A 15,353-nucleotide genomic window follows, 5' to 3' on the forward strand; every position below is an offset into this window, starting at 1 on the left:
ACGTATGGCCGATAATCACTTTGCGTAATAGAAGACAACAATCAGCCAACATGCACAATGTCGGCTGATCATTGTCTTTCAACACACAAGTCAATGATCACAATAGCAGTGATCTGCTGCTGCAGCTCCATGGATTAGAGTGACGGAAGCAGACCACCACTATCTTCTATGGGCTGCCCAGACGATCTAGAGATCACCCGGGAGTTACAGCCCCCTTAACCACCGCCGGCCGGAGCATACTTTACCTGCTCCACGCTCCAGCTTGCTTTGAGGGTTCTTGGCTGGACATCCCGCTCAGCCAATCAGTGCGCTGCCCCGGCGTAAAAATTGGCCTTAATAAGACATTCATTTTCTTGCAATAATTTCTTTAATTATATAGTGCCAATGTATTCCGCAGCACTTTACAGACATGTATTTTAGGTTGGAATAAATTACCACAATCGGCCAATGATCGTTTCATTAGCTGATCATTGTCGTTATTACACGGAGTGATAATCTGCCTAATCGGCCTAATTTGGCAGATTATCGCTCCTTGTAATAGGGCCCTTAGTATGATAAATGTGGTAAATGTGGAAGTGCATATCTGGCCCCTAATAATAATGCTGCCTTTGTAGAGAATGATCCCCAATACATGTTCCTGCCAGATCTTTGCACCGCTGAGGACATATCGGCCTCTTAGCTGCTCAGTGCATGATTCTGCCAGTCGCCTCTGAGCTTTCATTAAAAATGGAAAATTGCTGCTTGATTCATTAGTTGAAGAAGAGAGGGAGGCTAATGCGGTCATTACGGGAAGAGGGAATAAGAGCGGCCGGCACGGTATGCCTGCCTGTCACAGCCGCTCAGAACAGGTGGGCGAATCATTACCCTAAGGTGATGGGCGGCTGCATAGGAGAGAGCCAACAGCTGCTGTAATGGGGGAACCTCAGCTATAAAGGAAAGAAAGGTCAGAGTGTTTCTGGCTGATGGCAATGATGATTACCTGTGTGAATAAAAGGGATAAACACAACTACATCCTGCTTAATACCCAGCACCCTGGCATCATCCTGTAATGCTGCTGTATATCTGTTTCTTCCCAGGAGCTGTACATGCTACAGCCCAAATCACTGTTCTCCAGCCTGTGGCTCTCTAGCTGTTGCAGAACTACAACTCACATCATATAGTTACGCACCAGTAGGAGATCCACAGGTTGGGGAACGTTGACCTAAATAAAAGCTTACTCTCGCCCCCACCCCAACTAGCACAGGGCCTTTATATATTGACTGTGCCACTCGCACTTCACTTCCCCTTGCTGTGTAGACATTGAGCTCTGCTGTGTTTGTGTGGCTGAAAGGGAACGTTTGGCAGAGTCCCAGAGTCACCTGCTGTGTGTATAACAGGAGATTTGGCAGGGCTGTGCGGCTTGTGCTGGACATAGGGATATGGTTCTGCTCACCACCATTTCCAATCTACTGATAATTGGCCGACTCTGCAGGATGCACTGGAGGAAGACCCTGAGTGATGGATTCACATGGTGGGGGCTATTCATGCTCAGCCACTGGGGGGCTTATCTCTAGATGTAATTGTCACTCTCACTCTAGGATGATAATTTCCATGGAAGCCGAATGTTTTGTCTGTATCTGTTATGTACAGTATAATGTGATAATGACAACTCTATAGTATTACCCCCAAACCATTTATAGTATCTTGAGAAATCCTAATACAGTGGGGAGGCAAAATGCAGGTAAGCAAAGGCGTGATGCCAGGTGTGTTTCTTTACAGCAGTTGTTTCAAGAGAAAATGCATCAGATTTCTTAATAACCAACAGGTCGAGTGATAATTTGCAGCACCTAGTTCATTTCACAGATGCTGTTTTTATACATTTGGCACAAAAGAACAGAACAAAAGCAACATGAGAAAAAATTACTTTACTGAAAGTGTAGTAGATGCTTAGAACAAACTTCCAGCAGATGTGGTTGGTAAATCTACACTAAAGAAATGTAAACCTAAATCTATCCTAAGATAATAATTCGAAATGAGTGAATTTACAGTAGGAACGAGGGGAACTTCTTCAATTCCTATCTGCATTCTGCTCATCAGTCTGCTCCGATCATCTCCAGGTGCTGGGGAAAAGATGGATCCAGTCCTGGGAAACTGGGAGAAGTTTCCCAGGACGGTATCCATCTGTTCCCAGCACCAGCACGTAGCGGAGCAGACTTCAAAGCCCGCAGCCTGATGAGCAGAAAGCCATTAGGAATGAAGCGATTCGCTTATCTCTAGTAATAATAAAGGTAATACTATTAAAGGTGGTCTAGATGGTCAGGTCATCTTTTTTTTCTGACAACCTTCTTTGTTTCTTTATTGGAATTTAGTGGAATACTTGGCATGTTGTCATTGATAACCCGTGGGGGTCGGAGATAGTTTCCCATGTTTTCTTTTTTTTTTTTTTTTTTCAATTTAAATAACCTTTATTACAGAATTAACTATACAAACATTAAAAGCCACTCCATCGCTGTCTGGATACCACCACTATTTTTCTACATCTTAAACCAAATATCTTCTTAGGCATTTCACCTCATAACAATTCGAAAGAAGTTAACATAACATTTCTCCTTCTGGAGGGTGCGTGTCCATGGTCGCCATCAATTCATTACCTCTCTTTTAGCTTTTCCCCTTAACTAGATGTACCTTAAACTTTTGTGTCCCAGCCGGTCTCCTCCACCGTGCGGGGGACCAGAACCTGCCCCCACACACTCGGGTGTCCCCCTCGCCCCCTAGGCTCCTGCCTCCGCCGGACCGAAAGGGAGTACAATCACCAGCGTCAAATAAACTGAAAAAAAAAAAAAAAGCACCAAACTATAAGCCTTATTATTCTCGTGTCCGGCCTTGTACATACTTCATACATACTACATACCATTTAACCCCCTCTGGGAGCTCAGTCCTCCACGGTACCGAGCCACCTTTGGAGCATTTTCCAAACACTCCCACGCCACCGCCCACATGTATTATATAGACTTGTGTTGTTGCTCTGGAACAGGCTATCTGGACACCAACAAAGGATCCCTTCATTGCTCCATCTTGCCCGCTCCAGCTTATTATCTCACATTAACTCATCAACCAGCGGACCTCCAAATAATAAAATAATAACAAAACAAACCAAGAAAAGGAAAAGGAAAAAAAAAATGAGAAGCATAGTAACACCCCTCCTCTTCTTCCAACCGAGACCGGAGCCCGAGCCTCACGACATAGGACCCCGAGCCATGAGACCAAGGCCCAAACCCCCACAATCCTCCCACCCCGATATCGGAGACCAACCACGACACCTATTCCCCATCTCCATCATTTCTTATTGGCGTCCAGGAACTACACCTCCTGGTTAAACAATTAACATCTCTCCTATTGCATTTTCTGCAGTTTCCCATGTTATGATTTGTGGGGACATAAGTCACTGTTTGGGGTGATGAGGAGTGGTAACTAGTGAAGGGTTTGTCTCGCTCACATCTGCTTTCTCCTAACGTTCTTTTTCCCAGCCTCCTTAATTCCCCAGGATTAAACATACAACTGCGGTAATTAATGGTCAGACCTCCTCTACTGTATCTGATAATGGCAGCCGCTGTAAAATTAATTTGCAAACATGTCATTATGCAGCAGCCGTACAGGCAATAAACCTGCAATTATAGACTGGTCCTGGCCAGAACATGGAGGGCGAGGGAGGGGCATTACCAGTCTGTTTGCCCTTTGTTGCTAATAACTTTACAGACCATGTTGGGGGGGAGCGCTTGTCACATCCAGTGTTTAAATCCTTTTACATCTCTCACAGGTGTGTTTCCAGAAGCATTTACAACTTTAACATAATGCAGCTTTATAAATACTCTTAACTGAAGGTTTTTGGGGGGATTTTGCAATTTGCAAGCAATATCACATTGGTTGGGTGACTTTTTTGACACTCCAACCCATTAGCTGAATGAGGAGGCCATGGCTCACTGGTGAGCACTGGACAGCTCTGTATATTCTCTAGTGCAGTGATTTTCAACCTTTTTTGAGCCGCGGCACACTTTTTATACTTAAAAAATCCCGGGGCACACCACCAACCAAAATGGCACAAAATGACACTAAAACAGTACATATTATACATATAGTTAATAATATAGATTCTAAATGTAGTTATACTCACTCAGTGTGAAACCTGGGCCTGTTTTCTTCTCCCCCCTGCTTCTCTCCTGTGCTTCTCTCCACCATACTTCTTCCCCCTGTGCTTCTCTCCCCCATACTTCTCCCCCCTGTGCTTCTCTCCCCCATACTTCTCCCCCCTGCTTCTCTCCTGTGCTTCTCTCCACCATACTTCTCCCCCCTGCTTCTCTCCTGTGCTTCTCTCCCCCATGCTTCTCTCCTGTGCTTCTCTCCACCAAACTTCTCTCCCCCATCCCCATGTTTCTCCCCCATCCCCAGGTTTCTCTCCCTCATTGTTTTCTCCTGTTTCACAGGGGCACCATAGTTTGGGGAACTTTCCCCGCGGCACACCCGACCATGTGTCGCGGCACACTAGTGTGCCACGGCACACTGGTTGAAAATCACTGCTCTAGTGGATGTGCCTGGTATTGCAGTTGACTGCTGCTCACTCACATTCAGATGACTGAGACTGAGCTGCAATTCCAGACATAGCCACTACAAAATATACAGGCCTCATTCGAACCCCTCCGCATAAAATAGGTCAAGCCCAGAGGAGGATTGCGACATGGATCCCCCAATAGAAGTGCACTTCTCTTGGGGGATCCATGCTATGATCCTCCTCTGCACTAGGACATGTCCTATTTTTTCATGGTGGGGGTGGCAATGAATGAATTGATTTGAATGGTTCCTAAAATTGTCCATTTTACGGATGTTTGAATGCAGCCTAAGGCCTCATTCACACAAACTATGCCGCAACTCTCTCTGTGATCTGTGCCATGAAGAAATAGGTCATGTCTGGATGAAGATCGCGGCACGGATATCCCAATAGTAGTGCACCCCACCCCCGCAGCAGGGATGTCAGAAGCAAATAATCTGACAACCACTCGCCCACTCCCCCTACCTGTAGCAATGATTCTCTATGGGCGTCGGACTCATCTCTGGTGAGTGCGCGCACAGCTTCTGACGGGGATTTCTCGGCGGCGGGATTGGGTCCGGGACCGGGACTTCGTAGAAGGGCTAAGTGTAAAGGGCTCCACCGGGGGGTCGGCGGGCTTCACCCCGGCACCCAGGGTGACAGGCTTCCTTTAAATTATCTAAATGATATGGGTGCTATGAGTTGGACCACCACTATCACTATCTGATATTTATGGCTCATCAAGGTCCCAAAAAAACCCTTTATAACAGTGAATTGCAGTAAGTGCTGACTCTGTTACATAGTTCTTGGGTAAAAAGATATACATATTACCTCTCATTTAGCAGTCAATGACTGCAATTTGCAATCTGAAATGCTGGTTTACTCGGCATTGAAGAGGCGAAGAGGCAGAGGTGTTGCTTAAGCAGATGAGAGCTTTGAACTGCTTGAGTCACACCTCTTTGGCACTTCCCTGCAACATAAAACTTAAGTAAAACTTAAAGGGAACCAATCACTACAAAATTGCCCCCGCAGCTATAAATACATGATTATATGGGCCGAGCACTGTTTCCAGCCTTAAGCTAGTTTCACACATAATGGAATCACAGCAGAATTTACGCTGTGGGTTCCCAGCAAAATCCACTACAATTCCCAACACTGTCAGTTGCAATAGGTTTACATGCTCACAGAGGAATTTTCATTCCGCTGCAAGTATGTAAACGCTGTTCCCCCTTAACCTGCAGCGGGCCAGTGCATACATAAGTGCATACATTAGCTCCTCAGCTTACCCTCATTGTGAACATACCCTTATGTGGTGTCACACTGCTAGTGTTTTCTCCTGTGCACCTGTCTTGAAGCTTTTCTCTCAGGTTAAGTGGTGGATGAGGTATTAAGTTTCCCCACTGGGTGTCAGTATTTCTTATATGCTTATGTATTATTATTTTTATGCACAGCTGAAGGAAGCAAAAGGGTTAAATGTTTATCTGTGTACCATGTGTTTTGTGCTGACCACTAGGAGGTGCTCTTTTCTTCTATCCTCTTTCTTCTTCTATCTGCACACACTCGTCCCCACCACTCACAGGCAAGTACACAAATACCCCTGTAGGAGGAGTCACTGGTGGAGGAAATTCAGTTCAGTCCTCTAAGATTTCTCAATGAATGGGGACACAAAGACAACCGTTCCTGCAGAAGTTAAGCCAGGGTCTAGCTTATGCCTGGACTCTTGTCAGGGACAACAGTTCAGTTGAGTCTAGCGTTCACAGTGAGCAGATGCCGTTAGAGACCAATGCTTCTTCTAAAACCACTACCACTTTCACGATGCAGTGATAAGCACTAACAAGGCAGAGTAGTCACCAAGGAACACCCTAGCCCACACCAGGATTACATCTGAAAGGCGCAGGGCAGTATCCTGAAGAAATAGGAACTGACCTCAGTAGGACAAAGCAACCAGTATACAAAGGTCTACATATCCTACTTTTCAGTGCAGGTAACTGGGAAGACTCAGACACCTAGCTACATCCAGATAACCACGGCTGGGGCTCCTGCTCCCTACTGGGACTGGTTCTACGATACAGATGGTAGAAGGTGGTCAGACATTGTCGAAACGTGAGTACGAGTATCACTTCTCTAAAGATATCTACCACTAAAGATATCTCTACTCCTTACAGTAAAGTTGTTATATTTTTATATATACACATGGCACTCTGTCATCTTGTGTCTGCACCTGCACCTATACACACACCACCGCACACCTTGGGTTATTTTTTCCCCCTTCTGTGGGTGGCATTACCGAAAATCCGGGTGGGTCAGTTACCACTCAGGGTTGATGTTACAGGAGCCCAAGGGACCCACAACAACCCAGAAGGTTACCGATAGGATAGTACCGAGTACCATACTTAGTCTGGGATTGGCAGCCTTTTAGACTAAAAGCACCTACATTGTTAATATTCCATATTCTATGTCCAGTGATCCTTCTCTGTGCTCCCTTTACTTGACTATCTCTGCCTAGCATTTATACATGCTATCATCATGCTAGCATTTATGGCCATGATTAAGAGGCTATGCCTCGCAACGCGTCGGCGCAGCTGTGATTTTATTGTTTATTATTTTAAGATGCATTTGAAATAAAAGTACTACGTTTTATGGAGCTGAGAGCCTCTACTTTCCTTTGGATCCTGAACGGGTGACAGCCCGCCATATTACTCTTCGTGCTCCACACCTGGAGAAAGTTTAAGCACATGCATCACGCCGAGAGGGTGAGCTGAGTCCACTTTGTCTATGAATTCTTACACCCCTAAAGGTGGTTAATTTGTAAGAACAAAGAACATCCCTACCCTGTTATGTTAGAAGCCACACATTTATAATTATCAGTACCCAAGATGTTTAGTCTTCAACATTTATTTGTAGTTATGTGGGAAGAAAAGAGTTAAAATCACTTTCCCCACCCCTCAGGAAGCCCCATATGGTTTTGCCTTCATGAGAGGGAGGGAAACCACACACAAGACAAACACTGCTGGGAGCTATGAGATAAGATGGGCAGGAACTAGTTAACAGTGATCTATACAAGCAAGGGATGTGGAAGGATTTGACCACATAAAGAGTTAAAATTTCCTTGCTGCCATTGTGTGTCGCGCAGTGCTAGGAAGCAGTTAATTTTACCATCTCTTCCTCTTGCAAAGCTCATAATCTGGCGGCTGGGAGCCTCTGATATTACTCCATATTATATTGTGCTCCTGACTAAATCCTCTGCACACACACGGGGGAGAGACACATGTTCCTTCTGCCACCTGAGCTCCTCCTGAGTGTTCACCTGGGGCCCCCCCGAGTGTTCACCTGGGGCAGCTGCTCCCAGGTATACAGGGGCCAGGGGCGGTCAAAGTCAAGACGTCTTCTGCTCAATGTCCTTTCTAATGTCAACAATGTCTCACATGTAAAGTATAAGTGACGTGTTCAGAATGGGGAGTCAATATTGACTTAGGGAGCTGTGCGTGTCCTGGCTGTGGCGCAGGTCGGGCGGCTGCTCATGGGAAACAATAAGACATGGACACCGCTCGTGACCTGTGTGACAAATAATAAGGAGTTATGTATACAGTATTTGCCATCTTGTAGATTATAAGCCCTTTCTACCAGTCTGTCCTTCATTCATACTTGCGTTTGTATTGTTACATCTTTTAACCCCTTATCATACGTACTGCACCTTGGAAGTTATGGCACCAAAAAAAATATTAATAGGCCCTGGTTCATATCTGCGTTGGAAGCTTTATTCTGGCCCTCTTCAGTGCAGAAAATTGGAGCCTGATGGTCCATTGCACAGCAGACACCATTGGATCCCATTGACTTTAATAGGGCTCTTGGGTTTCTCTCTGGTGTCCATTTTTTTTTTTAGCAGGATTGGACTAGACAAAATATTGTACAGGCTCTATCTATTGCCTGCAACCATTAACAGAATCTGCCTGTGGAGCCCCTGTGCCGGGCCCAATGCAGTGAACCTAGCTTAATAACTGGAAGTTCTCTGTACTGGACAGTTGGGTAACTAGAAATGGCTGGGCCCCAAAGTAAACTTTTGATCTCCCCAGTGACCACTAAGACGTCAAGTGTAGTCATAACTGCAAGTGATTGTCAGGAGTGCTTACAGTTAAAGGGAAATTTGCAGAACCTTTCCACCGGGTGCTGCAAATGATGACAGCTTAGTGTATTGCAGGAGCAGGCCACTGGGTCCTCTGATGCAGCGGGCCCCATGGCAGCCGCTATGGCTGCTACAGTGTTGGTTACGCCCCTGGTATTAGAGATATGCGACATCAAATACTGATCGTAGGGACAGGGAGATTTCCATAACTCCTGACACTGATCCTGTAAACCACTGATAACAGGAAACAATACATTGTATTTACCCGTCTTCACTTCTCTTGGCGCTCACAATGCTGTATCTATTCAGAGAAAAACTATTAGGCCTCATCCAAACATCATTTTTTCTGTTTATAAATCAGGATCCTGATTTAAAGACAGAAAGAGGACCAATTGATATCATTGTGGTCATCCACACATCACTTTTGTGGAGTGGTGGCTCCAATATGATCAATTGGTCCATTTTAAACTGAGCGATATAGAGATGCGCCATCCATGTGCCATCTGTCGAAACTGAAGCATTGCCTAAAAACCTCTAGGCAGGCTCCTTCCAGTGGCCCTTTATTGCCCTCCAAACAGTTTTTGCAAATCTGCAAAAACAGATGCAAAACGGATGGTTTCTCCAGGCTATCACCTGATTCCCGACATCCCAGAAGAAAAGCTGATGTGTGTGTGGATGAGGCCTTATTCTGCTTGCATAAGTATAAGTCCTTTCTTTATATCTTCCACCTTTTTCTGTATGCTAGACCCAACTCTGGCTTTGGTAATAATTCTAACCTAAATGATGCTCAGAAAACTGAATGGGAAAATTGCCATAAACATAAACTTCCCAATCTCTAGGTATAGCAGAGAAGAGTGTGGCAGCCTGCTTCACTCCGGCTCAACGCCGGCTCAGAAGACGCTCCATTATAGATCCCCTGGCATGAGAATAAAGTGGTGAGCTGGGGAGTTGAAGCATGCCACTGTGTGATTCACCTAGCTATAGATAGATAGATAGTAGATAGGAGATAGATAGATAATAGATAGGAGATAGATAGATAATAGATAGATGGATAGATAATAGATAGGAGATAGATAGATAATAGATAGATGGATAGATAATAGATAGGAGATAGATAGATAATAGATAGGAGATAGATAGATAGATAATAGATAGATGGATAGATAGATAGGAGATAGATAGATAGATAGATAGATAGATAGATAGATAGATAGGAGATAGATAATAGATAGATAGATAGAAGATAGATAGATAGATAGATAGATAGATAGATAGATAGATAGATAGATAGATAGATAGGAGATAGATAATAGATAGATAGATAGGAGATAGATAGATAGATAGATAGGAAATAGATAGATTGATTGATTGTGGGGTCTCAGCACTGACACCCCAACTGATCAATGTAGACATGTTGAAAGTTTTATTAAGTGACAGAAAATGTAGTGTGACATAGCATGACTCCTAGAGCTTTATGGGAGGCAGTAGGCCTCATTGACATCTGTGTTGGAGGCCACTCAGAGCCTCCCTCACAGATTCCACTCAAGGCAAAAAATCTAAGCTGGATGGTCTGCTGCACCATAGACACCAACAAATCCTAAGAGATCAGGTTAATTCAAAGTGGGTCCATTGGGTTTCCAACTAGTGTCTGTTCACTTAAAGGAGAAGTCAGGTAAAAATGTTTATTACAGTATTGTATTGCGCCCCAAAAGTTATACAAATCCCCAATATACACTTGTTACAGGAAATGTACATAAAGTGCTTTTTTTCCCTGCACTTACTACTGCATCAAGGCTTCACCTTCTGGATAATATGGTGATGTCACGACCCGACTCCCAGAGCTGTGAGGGCTGTGGCTGCTGGAGAGGATGATGGCAGGGGGACACAGGGCACTGGAGGGACACTGAGCATCCCCCTGCCATCATCCTCTCCAGCAGCCACAGCCCGCACAGCTCTGGGAGTCGGGTCGTGACATCACCATTTTATCCAGGAAGTGAAGCCTTGATGCAGTAGTAAGTGCAAGGAAAAAAGCACTTTATAAGCATTTCCAGTAATATATTGGTGATTTGTATAATTTTGGGGGGGGGCAATAGGATACTTTAAAGGGAATGTACCATCAGGCCTGGGCTGAAGCACTGGAGGCAGGCTGACCCACCCCCAGTGGGAGGAAGCCCCCGCCCCTCTATCATACATCTCTATTGATACTAATGGAACAGTGTCGTAGAGGGGCGGGGGTTTCCTCCCACTGGGGGTGGGTCAGCCTGCCTCCAGTGCTTCAGCCGAGCCCTGATGGTACATTCACTTTAATAAGATTTTTTGCCAAACTTCTCCTTTAACAACACTTGACCAGAGAAAAATTGCTGCTAGCAGGATGGTCTGGTCGGGACAGAATCTACGACAGAGCCCCCAAACAGAACTCTCATGCAGATGTGAACCCACCTTTAAAAACTCTACACAGAATGTCCAAGAAAAGGCTCATCCAGGGGACATACTGGAGGTCACCACGCCCCTATAGCACTGGGCAAACTATGGATAGCCTTACCAATAAATTGCTACTTAATTCTTCCTCTTTTCAAGTAAATGGAAACCTTGATGAAATCTAGTGACAAGAATCCTGTCCTGATCCAGGAGGGTTTGTAGGGTTTGCTACATTTCTATCCAGTCTAGACAACCCTGTGAGTGGAGAATCCACAATGACATTGTAGCCATCAGAATAGAATGATTGTCCTGATGATCATAGGTTTTTCTAAAGGATTGCCTAGACTCCATACACATGTAACGAACCCTCAGCTGTGAGAAACATTGGATCACAAGCAATTTATAGAAACAAGAAGGCTCCTGTTTGCAGAGCATCACCTTGTATATTGACAGGGGCAGGCCACACTGCTAGTGATGACCTTGGAGACAGGATATTTCATGGGTGTAAGAAGTTGGGAACTGGGGAGGTGGGTCCCAAGTATACTTAAATTAGAAAACCATTCTGACTCCCATGGGTCCGCTTTTTCTGGATCCACAGTTATTGTGGCCTCACGTTTGTGGCGATCTTTCGCCCCCCCCCCCCCCCACGATGCTGGGGTGCTGCCACCTCCCATGTAGCCCTCCTGCCAGAATACTAGGATGCCAATAATGATTATTGTATGGAGATTGATGGGGGGGCATCCTCTCTCTCTCTCCTCCTCCTCCTCTGCTCTTACTCCAGCCCTCTATCACCGGAGCCCGGGGGGGCTGATGTCTTCTCCTTTCTTCCCCTATCTCCGTCAGTCAGTGGCCAGGCTTGGAGGGAAGGGATCGCTGCCCTGTGCCGTGGAGGTTGCGGCTTCTCCCCGGTGTCACGTCTTCTAGATATTCTCGTTCTTTCCCCATCTTATTATCTAATCACTCCCCCACCCCTCATCCCAGAAGGCAAAACAATAGATGCCTGCTCCCTGGCAACACGACGCCTCGCGGTGCCCCCTGCCCCGACCCGCGCCCGTGACATTGGGATGAGTGAGTAGAGCCGGGGGCTGCGGGCTGTGTGCGGGAGGATCAGTGATCGGGGCCAGCACTCCCCGGCCCTCCCCGCCGGCCGCTTCCTCTCTCTCTGTCTCTCGCTCTTTTCATGTAATTATTTGCATTTCTGGGCTGGGAAGCTGCGAACACGGAAGAAGCGGCGCTGTACTGAGGAGAAGAGCGCCGTGCTAAGGAGGAGAGCGTCGTGCTGAGCTCAGAGAAGAGCGCCGTGCTGAGGAGGAGGGCGCTATACTGAGGAGAAGAGCGCCGTGCTGAGGAGGAGAGCGCCGTGCTGAGGTGGAGGGCGCTATACTGAGGAGAAGAGCGCCGTGCTAAGGAGGAGAGCGCCGTGCTGAGGAGAAGAGCGCCGTGCTGAGGAGGAGGACGCTATACTGAGGAGAAGAGCGCCGTGCTGAGGAGGAGGACGCTATACTGAGGAGAAGAGCGCCGTGCTGAGGAGGAGAGCGCCGTGCTGAGGAGGAGAGCGCCGTGCTGAGGAGGAGAGCGCCGTGCTGAGGCGGAGGACGCTATACTGAGGAGAAGAGCGCCGTGCCGAGGAGGAGAGCGCTACACTGAGGAGAAAAGCGCCGTGCCGAGGGGGGGAGCGCTATACTGAGGAAGGGAGTGCTGCACTGAGGAGGAGGGCGCCGTGCCTAAGTGGAGAGCGCTGTGCTGTGGAGAAGAGCGCCGTGCCGAGGAGGAGGGCGCTGTGCCGAGGGGGAGAGCGCTATACTGAGGAAGGGAGCGCTGTGCTGAGGAGGAGGGCGCCGTGCAGCCGCCACCGCACATGATGGGACACTAACGCCTTCTCCGGGCTTTGCGGGAACTTCACCGGGAATCATGTTTGGATTAAAACCCCCGCTGTACTACCTGCCAGGTAAGAGGCTGCCCTCCCTGTGCTGCTGCCCTCCCTCTGCCCCTGCCCGCCACTCTCTGGGGTCAGAAGCTGCATATAGCCTACCTGCCGGAGTGCCACCTCCCCTGGCATTGCCTGGCACAGAGATGGGGTGATGGGCTCTTACCTCCTATAGTGCACAGCATATAATGCAATGCATGGGCCACTCACTGTGCCATCCTATGCTGCTCCCTGCTAATCATACCAGATGGGTGAGGGGTGGTGACCCCCCTCCTCCTGTACACTATCTGGTGGTCAGTAGGGGCATGCCATGCTTACCTCAGCTAAAGTGCCACATCCTGGTGTTTTCTGGGTTTATAAGGTGTAGTAGAGACATGAGTGTATTTCTTGGCACCACTATGGGGTCCTAATATGTCCCCTCCTGTTATGCCTGGTACCCTTGTTTGGGACCTTCTGGATTAGCAGAGGGGATTGCCTCCTTGTGTACTGTGGGGCAGGCAGTGCTTGCTGTGGCTAGAGTGCTCACCCTTCTCTCCTGGCAGCACCATGGGGTCCTGACCTCTCCTCCCCTGTAGTGCATGGCACCCTTGTTTGGGATTAGAAGAGGGGACTGCCTCCTTCTGTACTGTAGGGCAGGGGCAGGCAGTGCTTGCTGTGGTAAGATTGTTAACTCCTATGTTTCCTTCCTGCTGTAGTGCATGGCAGTCTTGGGGTTAGCAGGGGAGAGTTGGGCACTCTCTGGGGTTAGCAAGGGAGAGTTGGGCACTCTCTGGGGTCAGCAGGGAAGACTCTCTCCTGCTGTAGTGCATGGCAGTCTTGTTGGGCACTCTGGGGTTAGCAGGGGAGAGTTGGGCACTCTCTGGGGTTAGCAGGGGAGAGTTGGGCACTCTCTGGGGTTAGCAGGGGAGAGTTGGGCACTCTCTGGGGTTAGCAGGGGAGAGTTGGGCACTCTCTGGGGTTAGCAGGGGAGAGTTGGGCACTCTCTGGGGTTAGCAGGGGAGAGTTGGGCACTCTCTGGGGTTAGCAGGGGAGATTCCCTCCAGCTGTAGTGCAGGGCAGGGGCATGCTGTGCTTGCTCCAGGCAGCGTTGTATGTCCTTGCTTTGTCTGCTGCTAAGTGCGGATCCGTGTTTTATTTAACAGTAAGAGGCACGGGCACTTAGGTGAAGCTCCGGTGAATTAGCGAGTCACAGTGGTGTGATGTTACGTCCACAGCAAATGTCTAATATTGTTTTCACGGCTGAGCACACTCCGCTGTGGATCCAGCCGCCTCTGTGGATAGGGAAGTTCTACCTCCTGTTTTATTCATTCACATTTGCCTTCTGCTTCTTGTTTAATGCACTGAGATGTTGCCAGTCCTGCCAGGGTGGAGTGTGATAGTGACATGTGCTTAACCCCTTGGCAGTGCTGTTGACACATTTGTTGCTGTGGCTTAGGGTCGCTTGTTAACAGGCTGCAGGGGCTGACCCTCCGCCTTAACCCTCTCACTGATCTACAGCTTCTGAACATTCCTCCTAGCAGAAAGCCTGTGCTCCTGTGCCAGATGACAGCCACATCTGGTTGTACAAGACAGAAGCTGCAGAGCCCCCAATCCATTATGGGGGGGGGGGGGGGGGCTATAGTGGTTGCCCATCACTGATGGTTGGGGTGTCTTAGATGATGAGGATTGTCGGCAAGTAAGATGCAGTTAGTGGGGAGGTTGTGTCATTGAGGGGAGTGTTTAGGGTGAGGAGGACTTGTCAGGTGCTTCTTGTTAATACTTGTAAGACAACAGTGATTCATAGGAAACTTCTATGTGGGTTGTAAGAGGCTGGTCCATTGTGAGGTCACCGCTAATATGGTGACTGTGTGAGCTGCACAGCCGGCAGCATTAGAGTGTTAGCTCTGTGGGTGAGCTCTTTCTTCTGGCAGCGCAGTGGTTAACAAGCAGAAGGGGGAAGCTGATCACAGATCATGCGTTGTGGCAGCTGCAGCATCCATCTCCTCTGTCTTCAGATAACATTTTCAGTTTTGTGTTTGGTGGTTTTGTGGCCTGGGTGCACTCTTCATCTATTAAGGTCTGCTTCTTCCGGAAATGTCTGTTGTACACAGACATGGTGGTTTGCTCTAGATACATACACCCCTTCCTTACCAGCTTGTCTGCGACAAGGCAGAATCTGCAGCCTCAGAGTACAGGGTAACAGAATAATTGTGGGTGTTGTACATTATAATGCCCAATATCCCGTATGGGAAAACAGCGCTCCTATAATATACAGATCCCACCATCTGCTCTAATATGTTACATTTCTGTCGCCCTGCTGTTCTCTATAGTTCAGCAGATATCAT

At 47.5% G+C, this 15,353-nt stretch overlaps 1 protein-coding gene across 4 annotated transcripts in view; it reads left to right on the top strand.

Moving 5' to 3' along the window:
• GSE1 (Gse1 coiled-coil protein) overlaps positions 1-15,353 on the top strand; it is a 354,039-nt gene that overhangs the window by 245,276 nt on the left and 93,410 nt on the right. Inside the window, exon 1 of one of the 4 annotated variants that reach the window (XM_069966316.1) lies at positions 11,993-13,050. The exons of the other annotated variants lie outside the window; for them this stretch is intronic. Within the exon in view, the coding sequence (XP_069822417.1) occupies positions 13,014-13,050 (37 nt within the window). The 5' untranslated portion in view covers positions 11,993-13,013. Of the gene's footprint in view, positions 1-11,992; positions 13,051-15,353 lie in introns of those variants that run through there. 4 annotated transcript variants of the gene reach the window in all.

Source organism: Dendropsophus ebraccatus, chromosome 4 (genome assembly GCF_027789765.1).
Source record: "Dendropsophus ebraccatus isolate aDenEbr1 chromosome 4, aDenEbr1.pat, whole genome shotgun sequence".
NCBI lineage: Eukaryota > Metazoa > Chordata > Amphibia > Anura > Hylidae > Dendropsophus > Dendropsophus ebraccatus.